The 20,004-nt window shown below is 49.0% G+C and overlaps 1 protein-coding gene across 2 annotated transcripts in view; it reads right to left on the bottom strand.

Moving 5' to 3' along the window:
- LBP (lipopolysaccharide binding protein) overlaps positions 1 to 11,262 on the bottom strand; it is a 32,007-nt gene extending 20,745 nt beyond the window's left edge. For both annotated transcript variants that reach the window (XM_015149034.3, XM_077951797.1), the window contains exons 1-5: positions 10,982 to 11,262; positions 7,647 to 7,761; positions 6,352 to 6,480; positions 2,621 to 2,776; positions 1,649 to 1,712 (exon numbers count right to left, since the gene is read on the bottom strand). In XM_015149034.3, the coding sequence (XP_015004520.3) occupies positions 1,649 to 1,712; positions 2,621 to 2,776; positions 6,352 to 6,480; positions 7,647 to 7,761; positions 10,982 to 11,105 (588 nt within the window). In that variant the 5' untranslated portion in view covers positions 11,106 to 11,262. The remainder of the gene's footprint in view (positions 1 to 1,648; positions 1,713 to 2,620; positions 2,777 to 6,351; positions 6,481 to 7,646; positions 7,762 to 10,981) is intronic.
- Between the last annotated feature and the right edge of the window lie 8,742 nt (positions 11,263 to 20,004).

The following is a 20,004-nucleotide window of genomic DNA, read 5'->3' as shown; positions in this document are numbered from 1 at the left end:
TGTGTGGTGTGTGTGTAGGGGGTGTGTGGTGTGTGTGTAGGGGTGTGTGTGTAGGGTATGTGTGTGGTATGTGGGGTGTGTGTGTTTGTGTGGGGTGTGGTACATGTGTGAGGGTGTGTGGGGGTGTGTGTTGGGGGGAGGTGTGGTGTGTGAGGGGTGAGTGTGTTGGGGGGATGCAGGATGTGTGGGTTGTGTGTGTGGGGGGTTGGTGTGTGTGGTGTGTATGTGTAGGGTGTGTGTGGGTGGTGTGTGTGGTGTGTGTGGGGATGTGTGTAGGGGTTGTGGTGTGTTAGGTGTGTGTGGGAGGGTGTGTGTGTGGGGTGTGTGGTGTGTGTGGAGATGTGTGTAGGGGGATGTGGTGTGTTAGGTGTGTGTGGGAGGGTGTGTGTGGGGTGTGTGGTGTGTGGGGGATGTGTGTAGGGGGATGTGGTGTGTTAAGTGTGTGTGGGAGGGTGTGTGTGGGGTGTGTGTGGGGGGTGTGTGGGACGTGTGTGGGGTTGTGGTATGTGAAGGGTGGTGTGTGTGTGGGGTGTGAGTGTGGGGATGTGTGTGTGGGTATGTGTGGGTATGTGGAGGGTGTGGTATGTGGGTGTGTGTGGGGTGTGTGTAGGGGAGTATGTGGCAGGTGTGTGTGGGGGGAGAGTGTCAGGGGGTAGTGTGTAGGGGTGTGTGGTATATGAGGGGTGTGTGGGGGTGTGTGGTGTGTGGGGTATATGTGTAGGGTGTGTATATGGTGTGTGTATGGGGGTATTGTGTGGGGTGTGTGTGTAGGATGTGTGTAGTGTGTGTGGGTGGTGTGTGGGGGTGTGTGTGGGGGTGTGTGTATGTACAGTGTGTGTATGGTGTGTGTGTGGTGGAAGGGGGAGTGTGGAGTGTGTGTGTGTGGTGTGTGTGGGGGTGTGGTGTATGGGGTGTGTGTGTGTAGAGTGTGTGTATGGTGTGTGGTGGGTGGAAGGGGGAGTGTGTGGGGGGTGTGGGGTGTGTGTGTGTTTGTGTGTATTTTCCCCTTTCTTCCTTCATCACTTTCTCCTTTCCCACAGTCATTGCTACAGATACCCTTTGGCTAGTATCTCAGAAATGGGATTTTGGGATGAATGAGTGTTTAGAGGAACTGAAAGTTAACACAACATCTTTTTGATTTAGTTAAAGATGACAAACTCCGAAGATTTCACATATTCTTTTTTAACAGGCCAGTCTGACAGTGTTGCTGCCTCCCCATCCAGGGCTGGTGCCCACGAGCTTGCCCAGTTCCCACCTGACCCACGCCCTCGCTGAGCTTTCCTGCCTGGTCTCCTGCAGGCACCTGAGGAATGGTTTCCTTTGGGACCTTGGTGGAATGCAGGGCAGTGTGGGACACTGAGCAAGGCTGAGCAGAGAGAGGGGCTGGAGTCTCTGCTTAGCCCCTGCTGTTTAACTCTTGGCCAAGAAGTTGACCATTTTCTGCCCTGACTGAATGGACTTGGAGCTTTGCCCCCAGAGTGCCCCACAACAGCTCCATGACCTGGGCAAATGATTTGTCCTCCCTCAGCCTTGGGCCCAAGTACATCCAAACCAGCCCCCATGGCCTGGTCCAGGGCCAGCGGTCAGTGAGGTCTTCCATTCAGCCCTCGCCAAGCTCGGGGGAGGCCAGAAGCTTGGACCTTCTTACCCTGCTCTTCAGTACTTTCTGGAACTTGGATTCGATCTGGTTGTGGAAGAGATTCAACAGCCACCTGCGGAGAGAAGCACAGCCTGCCACTGAACTTGGGGACAGCCGGGTTCCTGGGAAAGCTGGGCCCGGGTCCCTGGCCAGGCCAGTCCACAAAGGGAGCCCTCTCCACCCCCTCCTGGCGCCCTGCTGTGTCCCAGTACATCCAGCCTGATTCGGTGTGTCTGGCTTCCCAGCGCCTGTGGCACCCCAATCATCGCATGATCACATTCAGTAGATTTGGGGAAGCGGCTTGAGAATCCACATTTTTCTCTTCTTTTTTGGGAGGGGGCGAGGGACAGGATCTCACTCTGTCACCCAGGCTGGAGTGCAGTGGCACAGTCTCAGCTCACTGTGACCTCTGTCGCCTGGCCTCAAGCCATCCTCCCAACTCAGCCCCTGAAGTAGCTGAGACTACAGGCATGTGCCATCACGTCTGGCTAATGTTTGTGTTTTTTGTGGAGACAGGTGTTACCATGTTGCCCAGGCTGGTCTTGAATTCCTGAGCTCAAGTGATTTTCTGCCTTGGCCTCTCAAATTGCTAGGATTACAGGCGTGAGCCACCACACCTGGTCACACTTTTCTAATCAAGGAAACGGAGACTAGAAGAGATGAAATGACTCGTCCAAAGACTTGTATAGTTTTTGCAAACTCTCCTTTAACCAAAGTTTCTGTGTTCCTCCAATAGCCAGATTGGAAATAAACTTCCAAATAAACTTCCAAATAAATGGAAGTTTATTTTTTTAATGACAATGATGCACCAATATTCCTGGCTTGAGTCTGTTCATCTCAACATCGTTCCCCAGAGAATGATCTTCAAGTGCCTGTGCAAGCCACCTGGATCATTACAATTATCAGAGGCCAGGCTGAGCGCCGGATCGGCCAGAAGCTGCAACCAGGAGTCCAGCTGGCAGTGCCCCGATGGAGACCTACCCCAAGTCTCCCGACATGTCCACCTCCACGTCATCGATGTCGCTGCTGCAGCTGGAGGCAGTAACTGTGGGCCTCCCTGAGGACTCGCTGCCCAACAGAAGGTTGACTGAAATGCTGATGCCCTTGACACTCACATCAAAAGAGCCTTGTAGTTTCCTGGAGGAGATAAGAGAAGCCACGATTGGTTCCTAGACCAGGGTCTGCCACCATTTGTGGGGAAAATAGAAGTCTCAGTTCTTACCTCCTAATAGATGGAACTGAGCAGAGATTTAAGAATAACAAATACAGCCATAAAAGATCTAGAAGAAAACCCGGATCCAGTATTTACAGTCAGGGCTGGACGAAGGCCTTTCTAGGCAAGATCCAAGACTCATAAGCCATAAAGGAAATCCTTAATAAACTTGTCGGCATAGAAAACTAAAACTTCAGTGGACCAAAAAAATGCCATATGTAAAGTAAAAAACAAAATTGCAGTATGAGACATCCAAAGAGCCAATTTCCTTAATATATGAGCTAATTTCCTTAATATACAAAGAGCAAGCCAATACAAATTAACAAGGAAAGGAAAAACAACTCAAAAGGAAAAAAAAGATATGAACAGGAAATGCAGTGTAAAATAAGCATATAAAAGTCATTAAAAATGAAAATAGCAATGACACCAGTTCTCACCTATCAGATTCAAAACAACTTTTGAAGTTTTAATACCCAATGCTATTGAATGTATGAGTAAACAGAAGTCCCAGACACTGTGGCTGGGAGAGCACATTGGCTCAAGCTTTCTGAAACACAAATCAGTGAGATCGCTCCTCGTTCTAACACACATACTCTTTGGCCCAGTAATTTAACTTCTAAGCCTTTATCCTCTGGCTCTTCCTGCCAAGATATATGTGAGGTGTGGGACAGCTCACTGAAGCATCATGGGCAGTAGAAAAAAAAAAAAAAGGAAGCAACCGACATGTCCACCAGCAGCGACAGGTTGAATAAGTTGTAGGCACCCATGTTATGCAGACTTTGAAAACAATGGGTCAAAATGTGGTCTATTCCAGGGGTCTCCAACCCCAATGGTGGTTGTCTGGAGCTGGGGGAAGGGAAATGGGGAATGATTGTTTAATGGGTAAGGAGTTTTCTCTTGGGATGATGAAAATGTTTTGGAGTTAGATAGGGGTGGATGTTGCACAATATTGTGAATGTAATAAATGCCACTGAAGGTATACTTTCAAATAATCAATTTTATGTTCTGTGAATTTCATATCAATTTTTAAAAGCACATTCAAAAAAGTGAAAAAAAAATGAGGTAGATCATCATATGCCCATATAAAGAGATATTTAAGATATTTCACTGACAAAAGACAGGGTAGGAGAGTGTGGCCGGTTCCTTTCATGGAACTAGAAAGAATGTGCATGTGTAGGTGACATATAAACCGGGCATCTTTCTAAAGCAATAGAATGTGAGCCACACATGTAATTTTAAATTTTCCAGAAGATACATTAAAAAGATAAAAAGAAAGAGCTGAGATTGGTTTTAGTAATACATGGTATCATTTCAACATGTAATCAGTATAAACATTATTAATGAGATTTATTTATTTATTTATTTATTTTGAGACAGAGTCTCATTCTCTTGCCCAGACTGGAGTGCAGTGGCGCGATCTTGGCTCACCACAACCTCCGCCTCCCAGGCTAAAGCGATTCTCCTGCCTCATCCTCCCAAGTAGCTGAGATTACAGGTGTGCACAGCTATGTCCAGCTAATTTTTGTATTTTTAGTAGAGATGGGGTTTCACCATGTTGACCAGTGTGGTCTCGAACTCCTGACCTCCAATGATCCACCTGCCTCAGCCTCCCAAAGTCCTGGGATTACAGGCATGAGCCACCACGCTCGGCCAGTGTTTTTGTTGTTGTTGTTGTTGCGTTGTTGTTTTGTTTTTTTAAATACTAAATCTTCAAATCCAGTGTTGCATACTTAGAGTAGATCTCAACCTGTACCAGGCACTTTTCAAGTACTCAGTAAAGGCATGGCAGGTGGCTACTATTTTGGGCAGTGCAGATCTGAAGTATGAATATGGCCATGTCACCCATATTTGGGCTGCTCCTTCTGTTATGGGCTGCTCTGTGTCACCACCTGCCTCCCAAATTCAAATGTTGAAGCTCTGATCCCCAGTACCTGAGAATGTCACAGTATTTGCAGATAGGCCCCTTGAAGAGGTGATTACATTTAAATGAGCCCATTAGGGTGGGCCCTAATCCAATCTGCCTAGTGTCTTTATAAAAAGAGATTAGGGCCGGGCGCGGTGGCTCAAGCCTGTAATCCCAGCACTTTGGGAGGCCGAGACGGGTGGATCACGAGGTCAGGAGATCGAGACCATCCTGGCTAACACGGTGAAACCCCGTCTCTACTAAAAAAAAAATACAAAAAACTAGCCGGGCGAGGTGGTGGGCGCCTGTAGTCCCAGCTACTTGGGAGGCTGAGGCAGGAGAATGGCGTAAACCCGGGAGGCAGAGCTTGCAGTGAGCTGAGATCCAGCCACTGCACTCCAGCCTGGGTGACAGAGCGAGACTCCGTCTCAAAAAAAAAAGAGATTAGGACATACAGAGAGAAATGGGGTTTCTTTTCTCTTTTTTTCTTTTTTTGTTTTTTAAGAGATGAAGTCTAGCTCTGTCCCCCAGGCTGGAGTGCAGTGGCGTGATCTCAGCTCACTGCAACCTCTGCCTCCAGGGTTCAAAGGATTCTTCTGTCTCAGCCTCCTGAGTAATTGAATTGGGATTACAGGTACCTGCCACCACACCTGGCTAGTTTTTAAATTTTTAATTTATTTTTTATTTTTAGTAGAGACTGAGTTTCGCCATGTTGGCCAGGCTGGTCTCGAACTCCTGACCTCAAGTGATCTTCCCACCTTAGCCTTCCAAAGTGCTGGGATTACACGGGTGAGCCAATGTGCATGGCCTCAGAAATGGGATTTCTTAAGCACAAAGGGTAGACCACGTGAGGACAATTGCCAAAGGGCAACCATCTGCAAGCCAAGGAGAGTGGCCTCAGAAGAAACCAGGCCTGCCAAAACCTTGACCTTGGCCCCCAGCCTCCAGAACTGTGAGAAAACACATTTCTGCTTAAGCCACCCGGTCTATGTGTGTTATGGCAGCCCTAGCACACGAATACCCTTCCATCCAAGTGCCTCTGAGGTCAGAGATCTGTTCAAAGTGCCTGAGAGCCAGAGCCCCTGGAAGCAGCCTTTGGCCAATGACACACAGGAGGAAGGGGTGACAGGGTGGGGCTGGAGTAACTCAGAGGCGTGTTCTCCGCCGTCCCCGTCCCCCAGCTAGACAGAGCTTCACTTGCCCACCAGGTTGACTTCCTTCCCTTCCCTTCCTCACTTCCCCTGTGGATTTCCTCAGATCACTTCCAGGATAAAGTATTGCACTGGAATTCTTGCCCTAAGGTCTGCTTCTGTGGGAAGCAAACCAAGGAGACATGATATTATCGCACTTAGCCCTCCCGTGACTCCATCAAGGAAGCAGGCCTGTCCCCCTTGGGAGATGAGGAAGTAGAGACTCAGAGAGGGAAAGACACTCATATCCAAGAGCCAGGACTCAATCCCCAGGCCACCTCTGGGCTTGGACTCCATCTGTCCACCACGTGGCCTTTCTGATGAGCTAGGAACACCTTGGACCTAAGAAGGATGGGGCGAAGGCCAAGGCCAAGAGCTCCAGGGCCTGGGAGCAGGGCCAACTTACAAGAATGACTTGCGCACCTTCCACCTGCCCTGGACCCGGATGAAGGAGTCGGAGATGCTGAGACTCAGGCCCTGGCTGGGGACAGGCCTCAGTGCGGAGTGACGCAGCTCACAGCTGTGGATATTCAGGCTGAAGGGAGAGACACGGAAGGAGTTGTCAGCCCTGGGCCTGGACCCAGCCTCACCAGGGCCCTTGCTCCCACCTTTGCAGGCCTCCCCTCTCCACAGTGGGGACTAGACCAGCAGGATCTGCTCCAGGTGAGCACCAGGTGTGTCCCAGGCACCGACCATGTGTCCATGCTAAGCACATTACATTCTTCATGCCATCTGGGCCACACTGAGGGGGTCAGGACTGTTCTTGTTTCCTTTCCACAGAAGGGGAAATAGAACCTCGAGGAAGGGATGCAATTACCCGCAGTTTTGCAGTCAGCATCAGAAACCATGAATCTAATGACCCCAGGTGGCATCCTCAGGAGGTCCGTAGACATATCTCTTTGGGTTCGCAGCTCCTGCTAACCCACCCCTCTCCCAATACATCCAGCTAGGCGGGAAACAGATTCAGGGAATATGGTGGCAGCCTTAAGAGAAGACCCAAAAGGGTCAGCAAGGTTGCCAACAGTGAGAAAAGAATGGTCAAGTTCTGTTGTATTTGCCTGGCACATAGTAGGTGCTCAATAGATGTTTGCTGATGGACTGAATAAAAGAAGGCAGGAATGAAGGAAACACTCAATAGCAGTGAGCGGGGAGGGGTACAATGTGCTACGGGCCTGATTGTACTTTCTTCACTGCCCAGCCCTCGAAAAGCAGTTGACGCCATTTTAAAGTATCAACTCTCAAGTCTAGTGATCTTTTGAAGTCTTGGCTCAAATGCCATCTTCTCTGGGAAGCCTTCCCTGACTCCCCCAAGTACAAACTTCAGCTCTAACCATTGGGCTACTAGATTTAAAGTGTAAGGTCTATCTTCTCTTCCAAACTATATCCAGTGGCCAGATTGGATCTTGGATTAGCACTCTGAAGGAGGAAGCAGATAAACCCCATTTTACAGGTAAGGAAACCGAGGCTCAGGTCACACAGCCAGATATTAAGGTCTTCCTTAATATTTGCTGCATGAATGAGTGGAGGAGCTCAATTCCTTCCCAGAATTTCCTTCTGAACTCTTCAGGGAACTATCCCACTGTCTGCCCCAAAGAGGTCCCTCCGCAGCCCAATCCTGAGGCTCTCTCTTCCTCACTCTCCAATTCGCCCTCACAGCCAGCTCCAGCCACCTCAGAGTCCCAGCAGAAGGGAGAGCCCCACCTGCGGAACTCATAGCTCCCACGGCCGGCGTGGGGGATCCTGACGTCCCCGGTGAAGTCAGGCAGCGTGATCCTGAGCAGCTCACTCTGCAGAGCCAATAGCCCCTCCTGGGCCGCTGTGGACAGGAAATAGCTGGGAGTCAGCTTGATCGGCCTGCCTCCTCCCCTGCTCTAAACCCTACGGTGGCTCCCACCTGCCCTGAAGAGAGAGGTCAACATCGTTATTAGCATTAAGTACACTGACAGGATATGAGCCCCTCTGTGTGCCAGGTAGCATGAGGGACATTCAGAGGCGTCCCTGCATTTCTGTGGCATTGTTAGGTTCATACCCATTTTACTGACAAGGAAATGGAATGCCTTTGCCAACAACTCCCTGAAGGCAAAAGTGCGGTGCACTTGGACAGGTGGTCCTCCTTCTTGTCCTCCATGGCATCTGGTCTGTGTAGAAGAAATTGGAAGGATTTGGGGGCTAGAGAAAGCGGGCATCTTTCTAGCTGGGTGACTTTGACAAAGTCCCCAAACAACCTTCACTTTGTTCATCTGTCAAAGAGCAATGACAACAATACATTTGCTGGGCGTGGTGGCTCACGCTTGTAATCCCAGCACTTTGGGAGGCTGAGGCAGGGGGATCACCTGAGGTCAGGAGTTCGAGACCAGCCCGGCCAATATGGTGAAACTCCATCTCTACTAAAAAATACAAAAAGCCTGGTGTGGTGGCACACGCCTGTAGTCCCAGCTACTCGGGAGGCTGAGGCAGGAGAATCGCTTGAACCCAGGAGGCAGAGATTGCAGTGAGCCGAGATCGCACCACTGCACTCCAGTCTGGGCGACAGAGTGAGACTCCACCTCAAACAAAACAAAACAAAACAAAACTTTCCTCATTGGGTTGGCATCGAAACTGCAAAGCAAGAAGAGGGCTGGGAGGATAACAAGCATTCCTAACTTGTGCCTGGCATACAGCAGGCACTCAGTAAATGCCTGGAACAGTAAACAGGGTTTATATTATTAAAAATATGGAAAGGGGCCGGGTGTAGTGGCTCACGCCTGTAATCCCAGGACTTTGGGAGGCTGAGGCAGGCAGATCATCGAGACCATCCTGGCCCACATGGTGAAACCCTGTCTCTATTAAAAATACAAAAATTATCTGGGTGTGGTGGCTCGTGCCTGTAATTCCAGCTACTCGGGAGGCTGAGACAGGATAATCACTTGAACCAGGGAGTTGGAGGTTGCAGTGAGCTGAGATTGTGCCATTGTACTCCAGCCTGGTGACAGAGTGAGATCCCGTTTCAAAATAAATAAATAAATAAAAATAAATAAATAAAAAATAAAAATAAAAAAGGAAAGGACTAAAATGCCCAACCTCAGAGGACAGGTTACATAAACATGCTGTGTGTGCACAGTGCAAAGGAACAAAAGACAAACTCTCCTGATTTACGGTTTCAATGCAAGTAGCAGTTACCAGGTCCCACTGTTCCCAGATCTGAGGGACCCAGGTTTCTGCCCCCAAGGCAGGCATGGGTTCGCAGATGACTAGCGGCCTCCCCTTTCACCTCTTTCCAATTTGCTCTTCTCCCTCTAGCAAACGCCCATGTTGGAGTCCCTCCGCCTGGAACACCACCCCTTGTCCCTGGGTAATTCCCACTGTCTTTCCCATTTTACTTTATCCTGGAATCCTTCCCTGATTTCCCTCTCCCTGCCTCGAGCCACTCTGGGCTCCCAACAACCCTACTTAAGGGAATGTTGTTATCTCATTTAATAGGTAAGGCAATTCAGGCTCTAGGAATGTGAGAAGACAGGTGGTCAGTGCCTGTCCATATCCTTGAGTCTTTCCAGTAAGTGACAGTTGACTCCCAGCTGCCAGTGTCTGCCTCCCTGAGCCTGTATGTCCTGAGGCTCTTTGTCCTGGAACTGCAGAAAGCAGGTACATGCAACAGAAGTGCTGGGGCGCTGACAAACCCCCGGCCCAGAAACCCTCAATTAATCACTGTGGTGTATAAATATCCCAGTTCCCTTGCCACCTGGATAGTCTGGAGGCTTTGTTTCAACATTTTAAAAGAAATATTCCTACTTTTGCTCATTCTTTGTTTTATTTTTATTTATTTATTTTTTTGAGACGGTCTCCCTCTGTTGCCCAGGCTGCAACGCAGTAGCATGATCTCGGCTCACCACAACCTCTGCCTCCCAGGTTCAAGCGATTCTCCTGCCTCAGCCTCCCAAGTAGCTGGGATTACAGGTGCCCGTCACCATGACTGGCTAATTTTTGTATTTTTAGTAGAGGCGAGGTTTCACCATGTTGGCCAGGCTTGCCTTGAACTCCTGGCCTCAAGCTATTCACCCACCTCGGCCTCCCAAAGTGTTGGGATTATAGGTGTGAGCCACTGCGCCTGGCCTGCCCATTCTTTAAAACTGAGGAATAATATACATAAAGTACCTAACGGGCACAAATTTTAAAGGTATCGCTAAATAATTTTTAATGTTTATTTTGTTTATTTTATTTTTTTTTTGAGACGGAGTCTCGCTCTGTCGCCCAGGCTGGAGTGCAGTGGCGCAATCTCAGCTCACTGCAAGCTCCACCTCCTGGGTTCACGCCATTCTCCTGCCTCAGCCTCCCGAGTAGCTGGGACTACAGGTGCCCGCCACCACGCCTGGCTAATTTATTTTTATTTTTATTTTTAGTAGAGATGGGGTTTCACTGTATTAGTCAGGATGGTCTTGATCTCCTGACCTTGTGATCTGCCCGCCTCGGCCTCCCAAAGTGCTGGGATTACAGGTGTGAACCACCATGCCCGGCTTTTAATGTTTATACAGCCCTGTGATCACCACCTGGATCAAGATATGGCACCTTCTAGTACCTCGGCAGGCTCCCCTTCCTCATGCCCTTCAGGGTCTCTGCCTGCTTCTAGAGGTGACCACAATTCTGACTTCTAGTTCAGAGGCATGTGTTTCCAAACTTTACGCAGAATTTTCCCAGCTGGGTGGTTCCCATCGTCAGAGGTGGTGGCTGGTTTAATCGCACACTCTCTCCTGGCTGCCCTCCCTTCCTCATCTTACTACCGATTCCCTACAGTGTTTCCTGGGATCATTTCCCAAATCAACCACTTGCACGCAAAGCTGTGTTCTGTTGGCTGGTGGTGGACAAATACCACAAATAACGTGCCCAGGGCACTCAGCTGGTGGGCGGTGAGGCCAGAATCGGAGCCAGAGCTGCCTGACCCAGAAGGTGGCACTGCCCCAGGGAGAGGGTCTGGTCTGTGTCCCCACTCCCTGTCCCCACTGTACGCAGAGCAGCCTGGGGCCTGGGTTTGCCAAGTCCAGCCAGCAGACGTGGCTTCTTACCATACTCCAGTCCCTTGTCGGTGATCCTGGCGACCAGGCCGGGGTTGGCACCCAGAGCCTCTGGGGTGGACGTGAGCAGCAATGCCAGCAGTATGGACGGCAGGGCCCCGGCCAAGGCCCCCATCCTAGATTCCCAGTGCAGTGGGCTGGGACTGTCCCAGCTGTGGACTGGGCCCAGGTCCCTTAAGTGGCCAAGGTCCGATGGCTGGGGGCAGTTCCTGAGGGTGGGTGGGCTCCTGGGAGCGGGAAGGGGAGGCACAGGGACTGGAACCTGCTTGCGACATCACTGAAGTCATAAGGTCATACTTAGAAGCCAGTTTTCACTGCCCAGATCAGTGGATGAGGAAGCCTGGCTTCTATGATCATCCCTGTCCACCCTCCCCACGGAAAGACCCACATTCATCACCATTCGTCTTGCCTCATCTCAGCCAGTCTCTTAAGAGCTCGGCTAGGAAGGCTTGGTTTTGCAGATGAGGAAACTGAGGCTCAAAGAAGCCACATAGTCCCCTTAAGATCTTACACCCAGCAGACGGCAGGGTTGAGAGTGAAGCCACGTCTGGCGCCATCCAAACTCTCTCTCTTTTTTTTTTTTTTTTAAATATACCGGCTCTGTTTATTTAAAAAATAAATGTTTTCCCCCATGGGAAAAAGCCTCTCTCAAACCTTGCTGGTGATAAAATTTTCTGGAAGGCAATTGGCAAATGTTTAAACAGCTACATGCCCTGTGACCCAGGAATTCAATTTCAGGGACTTGCCCCTAAGCACATAATTGCGTCAGTGTGCCAGTAAATCACTGCTCTAAGATACCATTGCTATGCTGTGTGAAACAGGAGAAGTGAGACCCAACCTCATGTATCCCACAGAAGGTCATTGGTTAAATGAATTATGACACACACTTTAAAGTGAGGCTGCAGAAATAAAGGTATTTCTTGGCAAGGAAAGGGGTCTCATGAGGCATCCGTTTCCAATGGCACCATAGAGTAAGGTTCTATTTTGGGGGGGTTCAAAATAGGCTTCCATGTTCAACAATCTGGAAAATATTTAGAAAGGAGTCATGAGGCCTTGTCTCTGGTTAGGGGGTAGAATTATAAGTGTTAAAAAAAAAGGTTTTGCTTGTTGATATGTAAATATTTTTTTCTTTTTTCATTTTTTGAGACAAAGTCTACTCTGTTGCTCAGGCAGAAGTGCAGTGGCACGATCATCGCTCGCTGCAACTTCAACTTTCTGGGCTCAAGTGATCCTCCCACCACAGCCCCCTGAGTAGCTGGCACTACAGGCGTGAGCCACCATGTCCAGCTAATTTTTTGTATTTTAGTAGAGACGAGGTCTTGCTATGTTGCCCAGGCTGGTGTTGAACTCCTGAGCTCAAGTGAGCCTCCTGCTTGGCCTTCCAAAATACGGGTATTATAGACTTGGGCCACCATGCCCAGCCTCTAAAATTTTTATTTTCTTGGGGGTATGGTCCCTGGCATATATTTGTCGTAAGTAAAGATAGTAAAATTTCATTCTGGAAAACAAAATTTATAGTACGGACTGTGCTTAATTTTTAGAGTTTTGCCCCAGCCCTGCTTACATTTGGGAGTTCTGCTCTGCCCTCACCCCCAGGGAGCCTTCCCTGACCACTCCCATGCTTTTCTGGATTCTAGAAAGGGTTTCCCCTGAGGTCCCAGAACCCTTCGCACTTTCCCCACCACAGCATGAACCACTCTGCTTTTTGGTAATTGTGGTCCTTTAAAAATATGCCCACGAATTGTTTGATACTCCTTCCATCAAAAGACAGTGTTTCTGTCCCCTTCCCTTGAAATTGGGCAGGTCTTCATGATGGCCTCAACCAATCGAATGTGCTGGGATTAACAGGGTGAGTCCCAATAGGTCACAAACAGCACAGGCAGGCACTGAGGTTAAGATCAGGACATCCCACATTAAGCCCAGGGAACCCCACAGTCCAGGCCTCTCTGTTCCTCTGTACCGCGTTGCTCCCGTCACTGGGGCTGAGGTTTATTGGGGTCCTCTTCTGTCCTTCCCCCCAGCCCCCACCCCACCAGTCTGGTGACTCCTTGCAGGCAGGGCTGAGTCTTCCATTTCCTGAGATCCTTGCAGCACCTGGCAGGAATTGAAAAGAAACTGATATTTATTGAGCACCTACTATGTGCAGGTGCTCTGCTGGTTAAGCTGCACGTCTCCTCTCAGCCCTGCATCAGCAACCCCAGGTGCATATTTTAGTCTTGTCTTGAGATGAAGAAACTGAGGTTTAGCAGGGTGAAGTGATGTAGGCCGCAGTCACTCAGCAGGAATTTAAGTCCAGGTCTGCGGGATGCCATTCCAAAACGCTGGTCAGGGCAGGCTTCTCTTGGGAGGCAATAAGCTGAGCAGAGGCCTCAGGGTGAGGAGCCAGCCTTTGGGAGGCTTTGGAGCAGGGAAGGGCTCACAGGTGCATCCCCAGTGTGCCTAGGGGCTTTTGCTTCCTGGACCTCAGCCTGCCCAGGAGCGGAGGAGAGTGGGGGAGGACATTCTGGAGCATAAGGATCTTATGGGGACATAGATGTCACTCTTCCTCTGGCCGCAGTTTAAGGATGTCCCTGGCTGGGGGTCATTTGCAGGGTTGGGAATTTCCCACAGCAGCAACCTTAGAGCTGCCAAGTGGCCCAGGCCCAGCCTCCACCCCTGCAGGTTCCCACTCCTGGCTAAGGTCCCTGCTGATGGCCCAGGACCCAGCAGAGGCCTCAGGGAGCAGCATGACCCCAGTGCTGGTCAGAACCCCTGGGCCTTTCTCCTACCAGGCTGTCCATCCAATTCCACAAAAGCAACAGCTGCTACCACTCTGGCCACCACTCAGTCTTACTGCAGTGAAATAGGGGCTCTTTTAACGAGGATGTTTATTGTGTTCTTGTGCAGGAGAGGGTCCCCAGAAATGGCAGTGCATCAAATGATGGACAGGCAATCATAAAACTGTCCCTTTGACATAAGTGGCCACGAATGGCGCCGAGAGGGAGAGGAGTTCCCTAACAGATAGTTGACGTCATCTGGAGCCAGCAAACCACAATTCCCTGGTAAGGTCTTAACCATGAGCAGAAGGGCAAATGGAGGAGTCTGACTTGTATATGATCTTTCTCTTGGTGCGACAGACCAGTAAGGGAAAATCGCCCCAAGTGAGCATGCGCACAACCTTAGTAAACACACTGCGCATGCGGCCCCTCCCAAGGGCTGGCAGGTCACTGCGCACGCAGGGGTGACGTAACAGCCCGCCCAAGGAAGGAACCCCAGAACCAAGCCAGTGTATAAAAACCCCGAGCCAAAGGCTGAGCGGGGCACTTGATCTCTCAATTGCACTTTGCTTTTTTTCTTTTTTTTGAGACGGAGTCTCGCTCTGTCGCCCAGGCAGTGGCCGGATCTCGGCTCACTGCAAGCTCCACCTCCTGGGTTCACGCCATTCTCCTGCCTCAGCCTCCCGAGTAGCTGGGACTACAGGCGCCCGCTACTTCGCCCGGCTAGTTTTTTTTTTTTTTTTGTATTTTTTAGTAGAGACGGGGTTTCACCGTGTTAGCCAGGATGGTCTCGATCTTCTGACCTCGTGATCCGCCCGTCTCGGCCTCCCAAAGTGCTGGGATTACAGGCGTGAGCCACTGCGCCCAACTTTGCTTCTTTCAACAAACCTTTGCCTCTGCTTTAAAACTTGCCTCCATCTCTCAATTGAATTCTTTCCTCTGAGAAGACAAGGGCTGGCAGTGCTGCGGACTCGCCGCGGATACCATTCTGACTACAAAAGTGTTACCGAAAAGATTTTGAAAAACCCAGAATTTGGAATCCGTAGTGTCTAGAATACTGAGCAGCAAATAGTAGATAATTGCCAAAGGAATAAACAAACCTTAACGTTTATCTTTATGGACTCTGGGGCCAGATGGCCAGGATTTGAATCCTGACTCCCCCACGGGGTGACTTTGGGCACTTTGTGACTCAGTTTCCTCATCTCTAGTTGGGTTCAGCCAGACGGTGGCATGGCAGGAGGCCAGATGTCAGGGCACTTTTCCCTGCTGTCTTCTCTTGATCACAAGTGTGGCAGTTGGCTGTGTCCTTCCTGATAAGCCCTTGTCCGTGGCTCCCATTATCTCCCTGGGCTGGGATACCCAGATGCTTTTCTTTGCTGCTTGAGCCTTAGGGATAACAGTCCCTGGTTGGTTTCCTCAAGCTTGTCCCCCAACTCTAGAAATAGCCATTTTATTCAAATCCCAAGAACCATTGCAGTTGGATTCTCTTTTCCTGCCTAAACCCTGATGGACACAAGTAGCAACACTGTGCGTTTCTTCTGCACTTACTCATCTTTTGTGCAAACGCCTATCTCTTGTAGAGAGCTTTGAATCCTTTAATAGAGTCTGCACAGGTTTTTGTCAAGGCCCTGCTGCTAATGGACTGGGGGACCTGGAACAAACTCCACCCCTCTCTGATCCTCAAGTTTCCCCCAAATGCAGATGAGGGCTGGGGACTAGGACAACTTTTCAGAAACAAAGACGTGCAGGCAAGTCCCCCAGGGATCTTGTTTAAATGCAAATCTTGATCCATCTTGTTCCTCTGGGGGCTAAGCCTTTGCATTTTAACAAGCTCCCTGGTGAGGGTGATGCTGCTGACCATGGATCATGCTTGAAGCTTTGGGAACAAGGGACTAAATGAGCTCTGAGTTCCCTCTGAGCTCAGCAGTTCTCTAACTCTTCACTCTCCTTTTCGATAGTTTTCTATGATGGTGCCCACACTCCTGAGAACACTGAGTCTTGAAAGAGAACGATATTATGAATTCCTGCAGTTCTGAATCTCTGCAGGGTACTTTGGAGTTGGGAGTTTAATATTTATGGCAGCCTCTCCCCAAGCCACATCACCTGCAGATCTGAATGTGTGCCTGTGTGCACACACACACAGGCACACACACATGAGCCCTGAGACATGCAGGCTTACAAAATAAAAGTAGTAATGTCAGTGACGATCCTTTGTGGCTTGAAGGCTGCATGTCTTGAGATACCAGGAGCCCCCCTGGAGCAGGACTGGCCATGTGGATAAACAGCTCCTCACCCCAGAGAGCCCTTGCTTTTACAGATGGGGAAACAGACCTAGAGAGGGAGAACTGGCCCAGGTCACACTGTGAGCCTATTGCTCAACTGGCGGGGATAAACCCAGACTTCTGGCCCGCCAGGGGCTCTGATTCTTGGGGTCAGGCCCATTCAGGCAGACAGCCCTGAATCATACTTTGAGAATCACTGGCATAATGGTTTTGAGTTATGCAGATGTGGGTTGAAATCCCAGATCATTTTAAAAATAAACACTTATTGATCACCTACTATGTGGCAGGTGTTGGGAATACTACCGTAGCAAGCCAGATGGAGTATTTTTTTTTTTTTTTTTTTTTTTTTTTGAGACAGAGTCTCACTGCATCACCCAGGCTGGGTGGAGTGCAGTGGCATGATCTCAGCTCACTGCAACCTTTGCCTTCTGGATTCAAGTGATTCTTGTGCCTCAGCCTCCCAAGAAGATGGGACTACAGGTGTCTGTCACCATGCCTGGCTAATTTTTGTATTTTTAGTGGAGACAGGGTTTCGTCATATTCCCCAGGCTGGTCTCGAACTCCTGGGCTCAAGTGATCTGCCTGCCTCAGACTTCCAAAGTGCTGGGATTACAGGCATGAACCACTGCACCTGGTCAGATATAGCCTTTACAGTATAGTAAGAAGAACTGTGTTTATTCAAATTAGAGTAAACTTGGATTACTCTTGTCAACCCCTGTACTGCAGATTTGACATGTATTTGATTCTCATAACAACTTTATGAGGTAAGTAATATTATGATGTTCCCTTTATAGATGAGAAATAGAAAACCTGAGAATTAAGTATACTGCCCAAAGCCACACAGTTGGCAAATAGCAGAGGTGGAATTTAAACCCAAGATATTTGGGATCATGGTTCACAGTCTTTTTTTTTTTTTTTTTTTTTGAGACGGAGTCTCGCTCTGTCGCCCAGGCTGGAGTGCAGTGGCCGGATCTCAGCTCACTGCAAGCTCCGCCTTTTGGGTTCACGCCATTCTCCTGCCTCAGCCTCCCGAGTAGCTGGGACTACAGGCGCCTGCCACCTCGCCCGGCTAGTTTTTTGTATTTTTTAGTAGAGACGGGGTTTCACCAGGTTAGACAGGATGGTCTCGATCTCCTGACCTTGTGATCCGCCCATCTCGGCCTCCCAAAGTGCTAGGATTACAGGCTTGAGCCACCGCGCCCGGCCGGTTCACAGTCTTAACCATTGTGCCACGACCCTATCAATCATACCTCTGATTCTTCCCAATAACCTCATGCCAAAGAAGAGGGCAAGGTTTTAACTCTCCTTTTCAAAGGAGGAAATAGAGGGCCAGAGAGGTTAAGGAACATTTGCAAAGTCACACAGCTCTTGGGGGGGCGGGCTGGATTTATGTTTGAAACCATTGCCAGGTGACTCCAGAGCCCCGGCTCCAAACAGTTAGCTTAGCAGGCCACACAACTTTTCTAGAGACTCCTCATCTGAAAAAGGAGGGCAATGTGTCTACCTTTAGCAGTTGTCATGAGGATTAAATAGGATAATAAGCCTGAAGAGACAGACCCAGGGCCAGGGCTGCTTATGGCCGCTAGCGGGATATGGCAAAATGATGAAGACAGTGCTTAGTCTTCCTGTGCCCCTTCCCACCTTCTCTCCTTGCATAGGGTACTCCTCCCTCATGTTTATTTAATAAGTCAGCATTTCCAAAAGGACCCCAAGAAGGCAATGCTTATCCCAGAAGGGAAGCTGCTCTGATGGTGAGCTTTTAGGCGGTTTGGAGTGAGCAATTCCTTTTTTTTCCTTCAATTGTTTTTTGCCACTTTGACATACATTTAATATACCATAAAATTAACCCATTTAAAGTGTACAATCCAGAATTTAATTTTAGAACATTTTCAACACCACCCAAAGAAACCCTGAATACACATTTGCAGTCATTTGCAGCAGACAATGCTTAGCCTGAAGGGAGAAGCTGCTCAAATAGTGGTTCTGTAACCAACTTGGCAGAACCTTTGGAGTGTGTTGGCGAATGCTGCTCAAACCCTAACCCCCAAGCAACTGCCTTTTCTCAACCATTAGAGAGAAGTTCCCAGGCACAATGCACCAGTCTTCAGGTCCAAGAAATATTTAGGTTGATGGAAAAGTAATTATGTTTTTTTTACCATTAAAAGTAATGGCCAAGACTGGATTCCATGACTCACACCTGTAATCTCAGCACTTTGGGAGGCCAAGGTGGGTGGATCACTTGAGGTCAGGAGTTTGAGACCAGCCTGGCCAACATGGAGAAACCCTGTCTATATTTAAAAATATATATATACAAAAAAATTAGCTGAGCAGAGTGGCGTGTGCCTGTAATCCCAGATACTTGGGAGTCTGAGGCAGGAGAATGGCTTGAATCTGGGAGGTGAAGGTTGCAGTGAGCCAAGATCACACCACTGCACTCCAGCCTGGGTGACAGAGTGAGACTCTGTCTCAAAAAAAAAAAAAAGTAATTGCGGTTTTTGCATTAAAAGTAATGGCAAAAACCGCAATTACTTTTGCACCAACCTAATAATTGCTTTTTTTTTTCCCCCTATAGAGCATGGAGCAGGGGTGCCTGTATGTTACAGAAAGTAGAGGGCAGGTGTAGAAGGGGGCTAACTCCAAAGAGAATGAGCGTGGGGATGGCAGGTGTGTCTCCATACTTACCAGCAAGTCTCCCCAGCAGCCAGAGGGCTCAAATGCAAATTGGATTGTGACATTCTTCTGCTCAAAACTCTCCAATGCCTTGCCTTATCTTTTGGAACAAAACCTAGAGTCCTTAACAGTCCTCATAGCCTCCCAGTCTATCCCACACTGTGCTTCCCTTCTCTCTCTTCCTTCCGCCCTTGCTAGCTGCTCTTCTCTTTCTATTCAGGGCCTCCACTAGCCAGGGGAGTGGAAAAAGATGCATCCTCCTGGTGGACAAATTAGAGAAAGACTTTTGTTTCCTCAACCTGGTACCTTTTTACAGTGTACAACCTATGCCACGGAGCAAAGAAGTTCTGCTTTAAACATGCCAACTCCCCCAGAACAGACAAGATTTTGACATCTGGGAGGAGCGAAAAGAGCGTGGGCTCTGACGTGTGGGTATAGATTAGGTGGGAATTCCAGTTCTGCCACCTGCTGGCTGTGTGATCAGGGAAGGGTAACTCAATTTAAAACATTTGAACAGTTGGGCTCGGTGGCTCACCCCTGTAATCCCAGCACTTTGGGAGACCAAGGCAGGTAGATCAGTTGAGGCCAGGAGTTCGAGACCTGCCCAGCCAACATGATGAAACCCCATCTCTACTAAAAATACAAAAATTAGCCAGGCATGATGGCACATGCCTGTAGTCCCAGCTACTCAGGAGTCTGAGGCAGGAGAATCACTTGAACCTGGGAGACAGAGGTTGCAGTGAGTTGAGATCGCACCACTGCACTCGAGCCTGGGCAACAGAGCAAGACTCTGTCTCAAAAACAGCAGCCAAAAAGGTTTGAGCAATTCCCATCTTGGGGGATGAAGAATGCTATCAGGATTCAATTAGATCATTTATGCCTTTTGCTTGACTCCTGAGAGTGTTTGATCAATGGTCCCCTCTTCTTCTGTGGCCCTAGAGCCTTTACCTCCATTTAACAGAGAATCAGTGATGTCAGCAGAATTGTGTACATTTTTCTTTATAAATAAAATAAATACCCTTTATCTGCTTTTGCTCGCTATGAATGCTTCTCTTCAGTTTTACCATCACCAACCTGGTTGAAGCTTGAATAACAACATATTCCTAATTTGTGCCCATTCCTTGCACTCTTGTCCTTCTGATGCTTTCAGAAGTCACAATAAAACATTTTAAAAACTAAATCTGGTCATGTGGTCCCCCACTCCACCATCTGCATCAAACTCCTCCAGTGTGTTGTCACTCATCCTTCTGGTCTCAGAGCAAATGTCAGCAGCATAGAAAGGACTTCCAGGACTCCTCAATCAATT

This window comes from Macaca mulatta, chromosome 10 (genome assembly GCF_049350105.2).
Source record: "Macaca mulatta isolate MMU2019108-1 chromosome 10, T2T-MMU8v2.0, whole genome shotgun sequence".
Taxonomy (NCBI): Eukaryota; Metazoa; Chordata; class Mammalia; order Primates; family Cercopithecidae; genus Macaca; species Macaca mulatta.
This window is presented reverse-complemented; position numbering and strand designations above follow the sequence as displayed.